The 12171-nt window shown below is 41.6% G+C and overlaps 1 protein-coding gene across 4 annotated transcripts in view; it reads left to right on the top strand.

The window, feature by feature from the left end:
- Positions 1-9352, top strand: part of RXF12 (glycosyl hydrolase family 10 protein / carbohydrate-binding domain-containing protein) — a 70015-nt gene extending 60663 nt beyond the window's left edge. For all 4 annotated transcript variants that reach the window (XM_087662623.1, XM_087662621.1, XM_087662620.1 and 1 more), the window contains one exon: positions 8147-9352. In XM_087662623.1, coding sequence (XP_087518749.1) covers positions 8147-9265 — 1119 coding nt within the window. In that variant the 3' untranslated portion in view covers positions 9266-9352. The remainder of the gene's footprint in view (positions 1-8146) is intronic.
- Positions 9353-12171: the final 2819 nt, after the last annotated feature.

Below are 12171 nucleotides of genomic sequence, written 5' to 3'. Positions count from 1 at the left end.
GGGAGCAGTTCGAGAGAGTTTCAGTGGTCTCCCAAAAACCCTAATTTTTGGGGCACCTTTCCATATCTATAAATAGACAGGCTGCCCCCATTCAGTCTTATTCCGGCTGTTCAGGTTTCTCACTCCATGTGCAGATTTCAGCCATCAGCCTCCTCCCATGTGGCTGTCCAGCCCTCGTGGCTGCTGCCACTCCATCCGTGTTTGCTCCTGCTGCTGGTGCCTTCATCCATGCTAATGTCAGCTGCTGGCGACATTATCATTTGCTGCGATCATATCATCCAGTCATCGCCAGCCACATCAGACACTGTTTCAGCCTGCGTTTGCACCTGTGCAGTCTAGGCATCAGCTGTTCATCATCCTGTGGCAATTCCAGATCTGCATTTGCTGTCTGGGACAGCCGCCAACTATCACACACACTCCTAATGTTTGTATTTGCTAATCAACATCTGCTGTCACTTGCGTTTACAGCATCTACCTCCTTAGACACTTCGATTGGTGGTCATAGACTTGGGATCCATCTCCAGTGGATGTCACACTCCGACATTGCTTTGCCCTTGAGCACACTGTACACTCTTACATTCATTTACAACATTCATTCACTTCAGAGTTGTCTTCTCTCTCTCCCTTGTTCTATTTGTGTTTGAGTTTTGAGTTTTGCATTTAGGGTTTGAGTTTTGCTCTCTGTGTCTACGCATGTCTCTTTGTGTTTCTGTCATGGTCGTACACTCTGTGTCCCCTCAGTGCAAACACTAGCAGTTTTCTTCAGAGCACCTACTCCATGAGCATTCTTCAGCATGTAGTGTATTAAATATCCCTCTGTGCAGAGCACCATTGGACGGATCCTAAGCTGTTTCCACTAATAGATTACAATACCATCCTTCTTCACATGATACTTCATCACCTTTCCCTCGTCATTGCAATCCTCGAGTGGATGGGTAAGCTTGTATTGTTTTGTGATGTGTTAAGTATACCATGTCTATTTCCATCTTGTGGGTCACTATTACTTAATCAGTTGCCACCCATAAAATGAACTTTCAACTTAAAAAAGAAGAAGTACAATGTGGTTCCATTTGTCTTTGTAGGGCTTGGTAGGCCATTGGGCAATCGACGAGCACTCTATGTCTAATGCCCTGTTCTCTCTAGGGTGACTACTTGAACTCCCTTGGTAAGATAACCATTGCCTTTGTAGTCTTGGTAGGCCACTGGGTAGCCGACCTGCACCCTTTGTCTGATGCCTTGGTTGCTTTGGGGTGGGACGCCTTGGGGTAAACATTGTAAATCTTCCCTTTCGGCTCATTTAGGCCTAAGAGGGGAATGTGAGCTAAAATATGCTTTACAAATGATTAGCATCTTTAAATAGCCCCAAAACAGGATTAATTAATGAAAAACACAAAATTGGTGCGTGGTTCGAGAGAGTTTTAATGGTCCCCCCAAAACCCTAATTTTTGGGGCACTCTTAAACATCTATAAATACGGTTGCCTGTTGGAAATAAAGGCCTCGTGCCTTTTAAATGTGCTCGGGTGTGAACACACCCTTAGCACTTGTACTTACACATATATATCTATCTAAAAAACTAAAGGTACACACTCGTCATTGTACCTGAAAACGTGCTCACTCTCTACTTTGCTTTCTCTCACTCTCTCTGTCTCTCACTGCGCGCAACGACAATCTGTCTCGATCTCCGTGCCTAACCAGTCCCTACAAATTGGTATCAGAGCGTAAGGTGCTACAGACGATCGTTAGGTTGAGGCAAAAGACTAGTGTGGTGACGAGACAGCTCAAAGGCGAGCAGGAGAGTCACATGCGCGAGCTGCAGGCATTGTGTTGCCAGTCACAGCTGACCGGCGACTCCAGCGAAATGGGCTGCGACGTGACATGCAGGTAGTGGGCAGCGGCAGAAGACAGTCAGTCGCAACGAGACCAGATGATTGCTGGAGACCAGTTGATAGGCTGGAGACCAGGTGACAGGGTAGTTGTCGATGACGCGACGACTGCAGCGCTGCACGGCGACCATGCGACGGGACTGGAGGCGCACTGCACGATGGGACAGGTCCAGTGCGTGGTGGCGACCTGCATGGCGGGTCCGTTGACTCACCGTTCAACATTTTTTTTCTTCTTCAAAATTTCTTTTTTTTAAAAGTTTTCCTACGTGAGGGTTCACGCGTGGAGGCACAACTTCCAATTTTTGTGCATTCTTGGCCTAGAAATTTGGGCCTTTTCCTAGATTTGGGGAATTTGATGCAGGACAAGCAAATTTGTCTCAGAAATTGCAGGAATTTGTGACATTTTGTCCCCGACATTTGGGGCTTTTCATGTACATGCGCAAATTGGGCTGAAATTTACCCAATTTCTCGACATTGATGCCCATCAGACCCCGTGCAATTTGGAGCTTTTGCAGTTTGGGCAAAATTTGTGCAGCATTTAGCCATTTTATGTACATGCAGGTTGAATTCCATGCAATTTGGACATCAACACTTGGTAAAATTTGGGGGTTATGCTGAAATTGCTCTATTTTGGCAAAATTGGACTGTTCTATGCATGATAGAGAAAATGTAGATGTGTGGTTGATGCTTTGAGCACAAAATTTTAGGGCTTTTGACCGTTTGTGTCAAATTTTGCCCATGGGTACATGTACGACAGAAATTGCAGCTGAAATTTTGGGATTCCTCATGTAATGTGATGCATATGCCCTTGGAACAGCTGTAATCAGTTGGATAATGCTGTAGCACATGGTTTGGTGCTTTTGAAAATTTAATTACAGATCTGAAATCCGTGCTTCTGCGTAGTCATTTATTGCTGATTGGTACTTGTTTGTACCTTGGTCACTTGGGTGATAGTTTGGGCCTGTATTTGCTAGTTTTTGGGTCACATTTGAGCTGAAAATCATGGCTGGTAGCAATGACAGCAGTAATCTGATGCACATAAAGAAGCTTGAAGGTGCACATAACTTTGCAGTTTGGCAAAAGCAGTGCTACAATATCCTGCTCTCAGCCTATCTTGTGCACCACTGAAAGGCTCAAACTTCACGCTTTTGCCACCTTCATCATGGTCCTTCGGCGGACCTATGGGAGTCAAGTTATCATAAATGGGCTGCTGCAAAAAGGGTGCATTGGCTGTATTTGCATAAAAACCAGCACTATTTGAAGCACCTACATGACCAGTAGCAAATCCTTGTGCTTCAACAGTCCCTGGGGGTGCCGATACATATCCATATGGCCTGCTTTGTGTCCCAGACATCATGCTTATGCTGCCATACATGGGATTAGGCATTCCACTTGCATTATCCAGATACATTGGGTACTGTGAGCCATGCATTGGCTACTACATACCATAGGGATTTGTGCTAATGATGTACTTATAGACATTAAGTGTCTCGATACAACTTATGCTGTATGGGAAAAGTTAACGGATACTTATGAAAATACAACTCCAATGAATCAAGTGCATCTCATGCGCAAGCTTGTGAACATGGAGTTGGATGAGTCTAAGCCAGCATTTGAGCATTTGAGAGCTTTCACAAGGATTTTGAGTCAATTGCAGGACTCTGGTTTGCAACCCTTCAATGATAAACTAAAGGCTATTTTCTTGTTGATGACTTTGCTTGATAACTGGGAGGTTTTGGTTGTTTCACTCAGCAATAACACTACTTTAACCTTTGATGGTGTTAGGGGCTCTATCCTCAATGAGGAGATCAAAAGAAAGTCCAGTGAAGAAAGCAGTGGTTCAATCTATCATCTACGAGGTAGGTTAGAGAAGAGGGCTAGTGCAGAAAAATAGAGGCAAAAGGAGTAAAAGCAAGGGCAAACAGTAGGATGTTACTTGCTGTTAGTGTGGGTGTAAAGGGTATAAAAAGCCCAATTGCCAACACTACAAGAAAGAGCAAGAAAGAAAGAAACAACAGGGAAAGAAAAAGGAGGATGACAAGAAAGACGATGACAACTCTTCCTCAAAAGAAGTTGTAAAGGCAAATGTTGCATCTAGTGTGGTCATTGAAAAACCTCTTGACAGTGGAGAGATAGTTGTTGCAGCCTCATGCAATGATGTAGATGTTATGGCAGCAACAAGTGATATGCATATCACCAAAAAGGAGATGATAGATGCCTTACTTTGAGCCCATGATGGGTTGTCCCAATCATGGATACTGGACAGCGGTGCCTCTTTTCATGTTACTCCCTCTTTGGAGTCATTTTCTATATACAATGCAAGTTGCCTAGGCAAGGTTTACTTGGGCAACAACTATGTGTGTGAGATAAGAGGGTATAGATACCATTCACTTGGTCCTTGAAAATGGCCGAGAGCTAATTTTACAGGATGTCAGTACTTGGCATAAAGAAAAGTCTATTGTCAGATGGGCAACTTGATGCAAGAGGGTCTTTTACTACCTTTGGTGGTGGATCTTGGAAGGTCCACAAGGGCTCTATGCTGATTGTTAAAGGCAGCAAAAGGGGGACTTTGTATTATTTGCATTGTGAAGCATTACCTGGCAAGTTCTTGGCTATGGCTGAAGTTCATTCATAGATGGAACTTTGGCACGAAAGACTTGGCCATATGAGTGAAAAATGCCTTCAGGTTCTCTCCTCTTTAGGGAGATTTGATATAAAAGGCAACATGTGAAGTCTCCTTATTATTCTAGTGTCATTAAGAAGTCCAATGCTCTTGATTTAGTACACTCTGATGTGTGCACTATGCCTATTAATTCATGTAGGGGTGCACGGTACTTTGTCACTTTTATTAATGATTTTAGTAGAAAGTCATGGGTGTATGTGTTAAAGAGCAAAAAGGAAGCGTTGGATGTTTTTAAAAGGTTTCATGCTTTTGTTACCACAGAGAAAGGGCTTAAGTTAAAAGCTATAAGAATTGATAATGGGGGAGAGCATGTTTCTAATGAGTTCAAAAAGCTTGTTGGTCTCGTTCTTGAATACCTTTATAGACTTTATGGTTTGCCTGATGAAATAGTCATTGAATAGGATGCTAATTCACTGGCCATTTTTGGCAAACAGTCTTCCAAAAATTGGAAACTCCATTATTTTCTCGTCTTGGGAATATCCAAAAAACCGACCGATAGACCAAATGGACAAATCAAATCATGGAGGATATGCTTCGTGCATATTTCTCCCATAGACAATCTGATTGGGAGCATTATCTTCCTCGGATTGAGCTTGCTTGGAACAGTGCTAAGCATTTGGCTATTGGTTATAGCCCATTTATGCTTATGTACGGTTATGAGCTGGAACCATCAATTTCTATAGAGCTCAGGGGAGTGAAAATACAATCCGTAATCGACTTTCTATACGATATGCAGGAGATATTGATGATTGCGAGGAAAAGCATTAAAATGGCCCAGGATTGTGCCATGTTTTATGCTAACTAACATCGTACTTCTAGGGAGCTCTAGGAAGACATGTGGATTTACCCTCTATTTCCAAGGGACTTCGATTCCATGACTACGGATAAGCACTATAAATTGTCTTCCAGGTATTGCGGTCCTTTCCAGATTACCAAGAAGATAAGTAGCATCTCCTATGAGTTGGGCTTATCTTTGGAAATCTGAGTTCACCCTGTGTTTCATGTGAGTCGTTTAAAGAACGATTCAGACACGGTAAGCACATTGTCCTGATTGAGAAAATCCCGTGGCTTGAGGATACTACTCATTATGTTCCACTCGAACCCAAACTGGTTCTTAATCTCACGACTAAACGATCCCATCAGACTGTTTATCTCGAGTATTTGGTCTAGTGGAAAAACTCTCTCAGAGGTGGAGGCTATTTGGGAGTCCGTATGTTCATTGAAAAGTCATTTTCGTCACTTCGTCCTTGAGGATATTGCTAAGGACAACAATCATTTATAAGGAAAGAAGTGTTATATCCCTGGACATCCGGATGGGTGCTTGTAGGATTGGTCATGATGATTACGAAGTGACTTAGTGTGAATGCACTAAGAACACTTTCGAGTTTAGGGCAGTTGAGTCCTATTTATAGGACTTAAGGCCCTATTGCGCACATTATCGTGTGATCACCACTCTTGGATTCTTGGCCCATTGGCCGACGCATTCATACACTAGGATTGTATGGGTTGGTGGTATGGTATGCGAACTCTTGGGATGTGGTCGTGATTCGGAAATTGCTAGTTCCCAGGCTTAGGGGTGAGCCCATTTGGCTTTATGATTGGGAGGCGAGTTTGATGTCCATTCCCTTTTATGGTGGGTTTGGCTTGTGTCATGTCTTGTGTGCAGGTTGGATCCTAGGGGGACGTTTCACATTGGCTGTTAGACAACTCTGCCCTTCAGCATCTCTTCATTTACAACATTGATTTATTCACTTCAGAGTTCTCTTTCTTCTCTGTTTGTGTTTCTATTTGTTTTCTTGCGTTTTTACGTTTTATATTTTGCGTTTATTACATTATTATCCGAGTTATTGTGTTTCAGTCAAGTTTGTAGATTTTGTGTCTCTTGGTGCAAGTCCTAGCATATCTTCACATGGTTTCAAAGGTGATACTCTTTTAAAGAGTATCCTATGGTATTATGGAGGCTTGGTTTTATGCAAGATACATGGATGACACATAACCATTTCACAATATCTTAGACTCCTTGGGATCTCACAATGCCTTTTGATGCTTCTCCATCACTGGAGGCCTTAAGGAGGCATTATGAACTCCTTGAGGAAGACGATGCTTCACCTTAATCTTCAATTCTTCTCCCTAGATGAGGAGCTATGCACCTCCCTCTTACCAGCTTTTCTACTACATTCGGACCAGTTAGTAAGGCTAGCTACCTCTCCAATCAAGGAGGACATACAACATTTGGGACAACTAGCCAACCATCTTCTTCATCTCAACTAGGCCTAGTGTCAAGTTCGTATAACCCCTTTGAGTCATATGAATCAAAACCCTCTCTTGTTTTCCTTTTGGTGTGCAAGATCCGGATAATTTTATGTCAATTTTAATCGAGGAGGCTCGAGACACAAATATACATTAGTAGGCGCTGTATCTTTTGTTTCTTTTGAGCATGGAGTTGACACTTCTCTTTCACACTCCCCTCCTATCCCACCCATATCTCTTGAATCTCTTTCTTTGTGTTTCAGTTGTCGTCCTACTTTCTATGTTTCCTCACGCAAGAACTGACATTTGAACTCATAGAAGGTTGTTAATCAGGGCAACAAGATGATGTGCTGCATGAAGTGGAAGTACTTTTCAGGCAGCATGATCAAGTACACGAGAAGTCCTCCCCACTCTTGAACAAATTGCCCCAAAAATATTTCAAATTTGTCCAACAAGTGCCCTCAGAACCTACTATGCCGACATTATATGAGTTTGAGTGTTAGCTACTCCATGATGGTCGGCCAGTCCAACAATTTTATAAAATGGTCTACCGTCTCTCTCTCACCTAAAGAGGGGGCCCTTTTTTCCATTTCTTAGAAGAGGGAGATATTTGGCCAATAGAGGGTCACATGACAAAGTTTATGCAAAAGGAAACATTGTCTTTTGGAGACTACATCCATGTCAGTAGAGTTATACTCCTTCCGTAGATGGTAATGGAGAGTGTGTTTGGTGAAGTATAGCCATTCTACATGTGTGTTAGATACTTCCCACATGACTCACTCCCTTGTACACCTTAGAGTCAGAATTACAAGGCTACTCATGATCATGCTATGGAAGAAACAGACCTTTGGCATAAATAACTAAAAAGCATCATAATCTTTTGAGTTTCTCCTCCCCAATTTGTGGGGGAAGGATCTTAAACTTTTGCCCTTAAAAGTTACAAAATCCCATGCATCAATGATAAGGCAACATTTTACCTCCGCATCACCAAGTATTGTTTCTTATTCATCGTTCCAGAAAAGGGTGCAACTTTTATTCTTCTATAAAAAGTTTACAAGTTGCACTAGTCATAAGAGGGTCTATGAGACCTCAGTAGCATTGCAAGTCATCCTAGTGTTCAACTCTCATTCTTCTACAAAAAACCGTTTGCTAGTTAAGACAGTCATGAGACATGATAATGCAGGTCATCCATTATTTGTAAAATGCTACTGACTAAGTAGGTGATGATGTTTTGCTTCGCTTACATTGTAAGCACTGGTTTAGTGAATTTTGCATGAATGCACAATTTATATGCTTTAAACAAATTCCTGTTTTGTAATTTGTGGGTAGGTTCGCAAGCGAGATGTGGTAATCCAGGTTAAAGGGAAGAACAGGCAGCCATTGCCAGATGGAGTTGTGAAAGTTGAACAGAAAATGAACTCATTCCCGCTGGGTTCGTGTATCACACGTTACGCCCTTGAAAATGAACTGTACAAAGAGTTCTTCCTAAAAACCTTTAATTGGGCAGTCTTTGAGAATGAGCTGAAGTGGTATTGGACAGAAAAAGAGCGCAATAAGCTGAACTATACTGATGCAGAGGAACTTTGCAATTTCTGCTTACAACATGGCATTCCAATGCGAGGACATTGTATATTTTGGGAAACAGAGGATGCTGTACAGAACTGGATAAAAGCACTGGATCAAGCAGAGTTAGCTACGGCTGTTGAAAAGCGAATTGTTGACTTGGTCCCAAGGTTTAGAGGCAAGTTCCAACACTATGATGTAAATAATGAGATGCTTCATGGATCGTTCTTTAAGGACCGTCTAGGCGCAGAGATTTTGCCTTATATGTTTAAAGCTACTCATCAATTTGACCCCTCTGCAAAGCTTTTTGTGAATGATTACCATGTGGAAGATGGATGTGATGCTCGTGCTTCTCCAGAGAAGTATATTCAACAGGTTCAGGAGCTTCAGGCCATGGGTGCTCCTGTTCATGGAATTGGTCTACAGGGCCATATTTGTACACCAATTGGTGCCATCATAGGCAATGCTTTGGATAAACTGGCCATGGTTGGACTTCCAATATGGTTCACAGAGTTAGACGTGTCATCCTCAAATGATTACATAAGGGCTGATGATCTGGAAGTAGTTCTGCGAGAAGCGTATGCTCATCCTGCAGTGCAAGGTGTTTTACTATGGGGATTTTGGGAAACAATGATACACAGGGAGGATGCACATTTAGTGAATGGTGATGGGACAATTAACGAGGCAGGGAAAGCTCTCATAAAATTAAAGCAGGAATGGACTTCAAACTTTGAGGGGAAAACCAATAAAGCAGGATGTTTCTGCTTCAGGGGCTACCATGGCACATATTCTGTCACAGTAGACACTTGTGATGGAAAGATGATTCGAAAGGAATTTCTAGTAGAGAATGGTGACATAGACCTAGTGATAGATGTGCAAATATAAAATTTGCTTGCTATTTTTCCTGGGCAGTGTTGGTCTGCATTGTATATGTAATTTCGTATTAATATTATCATTGTTTATCTGAATAAACTTTAAGGAAAGAGACCAAAGTCTGGATGGTTAACTCTAATAGGTGTGAAAGGTGTGGAAATCAAGAACGAGCCAAAGTCTGCTTTTTTGATCAGCAGACATGGCATAATTCCAACAGTGTTAACTATCCAACATAAAGTTGATTGCTGGGATTAAAGGTTGAGCCTTGCTGATGCTACTTTGGTGTGCATGGTGTGAAAAGGGTGGCATGGATAACTAAACCAAAATGCTAACATCCATTTTGATTCTATGGTGCTTTTGATTACTGAATTGTTCAGTGTGAAGCTTAATGAGAATTCGTAAAGGGATAGGGTAATATATTCGTTTTGAGCTTAATCTGATAACCATAATCAAATGCTGCAGGGTGTAGCCATACGATTTATGATATAAAAGGATCACTTCTTGTATCCAGAGCAGACCGAGATATTTACTCCAACGAGATTTGGATCTATATGAGACTATGGATGGATGCAGAAGCCATCTTTTGTTTAGTATTTTCTGAGTGTCTTGGAGTTTGTTCTGAGCAGGGTTGCATTCCGTGCGTGCATGGAATGTACCGGATGGTATAGTACCATACGGTTTCAAGCAGTGAAGCGTGTGTTTGTGCTGCGCCCAGCAGATCCCACCATTGAAGAGTCTAGAAGCGCATGAATTGGATTTTCTGCCCTTTTTTTGTGGCTATTGGCACGTTGCACTTGAACGTTGGCTGAAGTTCTAACTTCTCCTCTCCTCTCCCTCATCTCAGCCCACTATAAAGGGCAGCCCCCCCTTCTCACCTCTCCACCCAAAAATCAGCTGCCTCCTTCAATCTTCCAAGTTCCCCTCTTGAGCTCAAGCTTGAAGCACCTCCAATACCTTCTCCTCCTCTTGAGTCTTCTCCCCTTCTCTCTTGCTCTCCCTTTTCCTCACCTCCTCTTCATGTTCTCTCCCTATCTCTTTCCCTCTCTCTTCCTCTCTCTTCATTTCATCCATCTCCCTCTTCCTCTTCCTCTCCCTTTCCCTATTCATAATGCCGAAGCCTTTTCATGAAGCTTTTGGTCTCTACACCGTTAATCTTGTGAAGGCCTCAAGCAATGCAAATCGCTACTATTGGACTTACAAGTTTTGTGGGAAAGACTACTAGTAGTGTGTGATAAGGCTCATCATCCACTCGCCCAAGGTGCGTGGTCAATGTGGCCCATGTCTTTCCATCCTTCAATCCATGGCCAATGAGATTATGAAGAAGTAATTTTTCCTCTCCTGTCAAAGTGGCCATATGTCATTGAGCATGGCAAAAGCTCAGGAGAAGGTGGTTTCCCTTGACATGGAAGTGGATGCTTCCAAAATACCTTCTTCTATACCTAATGCTATACCTTCTTCTAGCCTATGCCACTCAATGGCCTCAAGCTTCGTTGCCATCGTTGGAAGCAAAAGGTGTGTAGGTAAGCCTCACTATAGGAAGCCACGGGTGGTGTTTTTGGTCCCATAGATTTCTTATATAGTTTATGTGTTGAATCAAGCCATGCAAAGGTAATAAATGAAGCCCTTGTGCAAGTGGGGTAGCATCTTCGTGCTAGTGCAGTGCCCATCTCATCCCAGGACCACATCACGGTGGATCTCATAAAGCATGATGTTGCATTTTCTATATATGTTTTGTGCACTGAGGTATAAGAGGACAATGAGGAAGACATTGACAAACTCTCTCGGCCTCAAAGGCGGGAGTGGTAGCCATGGCACACAAAGAGAAAAGGAATGAGAGCACAAGTGTAGGGAAGTAGAGAATGAAAGTGAAAATGAGTTTGGAGTTATAGCTTTTATGTATCTAAGGTTTTAAATAAAGGTTCTTTTCAAACCTTAAAGTTTTAAATTAAAACTCTTACCTTAGTTTTTTTATTTCAATATTTTAAAGTAATTGTTAAAATCACTCATATAGATAAATACTTTGTTTTGCATTATTATATCCTTGAATATACTTCGATCATTGAGTATATTCAAGTCCAACTACAAAAAATATAGAAAATTTTTAAGAAAATAAATCTAAAAGATCTTCAAAATCCTTTGGATCTAATTTAATATTTAATTTTAAGAAATAAGTAGAAGAGATGAGTTACATACGAAAGTGGATGAGAAGACTCATGTTTGCACTTTTACATCTTGGTTATAAAGCTCCATTCATTTTCATGAATCAAGGGTTGGTAATTGATAGAGATGTCTACGTCTCGAAGGCATTAGATGAAGATAAGCATATAACATTCTTGCAAGAAACCATAAATTATAGTAACCAAACATGAACTGCTTTTACCTGCACTCTATATTGGAAGGTCTCTTTGGTCAAGTCTCTTTTTGGTGGGAATCTGGCTATCAAGTATCCATTGTCCAAAATATTGTTCTTAAAGTGCTTGTACATGTAAGTTGTAAGTATCCACTTGTAAGTTGTCACCTAAAGCTGAATTGTTGTGTGATCATTGGATTTGAATTTTGAAACAATTTGAATTTTTTGTCTAATGTAGGATTGTTTAGCTAGTGCGCATGAGAGAATGATTTATTATCGCTCTAACTTGCGTACGCTTCGAACTATGCATGAGATATCCATGGCTAGATAAGTAAGAAGTAACTAGTTGTATTCCACTTATTATGTATTCTAAACAATGAGTTAGATTCTAAATATGCAAATTATCATTTTGTTTCAATTAGGTAAATGTTGATGAGATCAAGTTAAGCGGGGCTATCTTGAAGAGTGTCAACAAGGAGTGAAATGAGGAGTAAGAGGCCGTCTCTAGGGATCTCTACATGGAGCTAGAGGAGATCGACTACTGATTCTCACGTACGCATAAGGGCCG

Source organism: Lygodium microphyllum, chromosome 22 (assembly GCF_053477565.2).
Source record: "Lygodium microphyllum isolate KBCC chromosome 22, Lygodium_microphyllum_v1.1.10, whole genome shotgun sequence".
NCBI lineage: Eukaryota > Viridiplantae > Streptophyta > Polypodiopsida > Schizaeales > Lygodiaceae > Lygodium > Lygodium microphyllum.
Note: the sequence above shows the minus strand (reverse complement) of the source record. Positions and strands in the feature narration are given on the sequence as shown.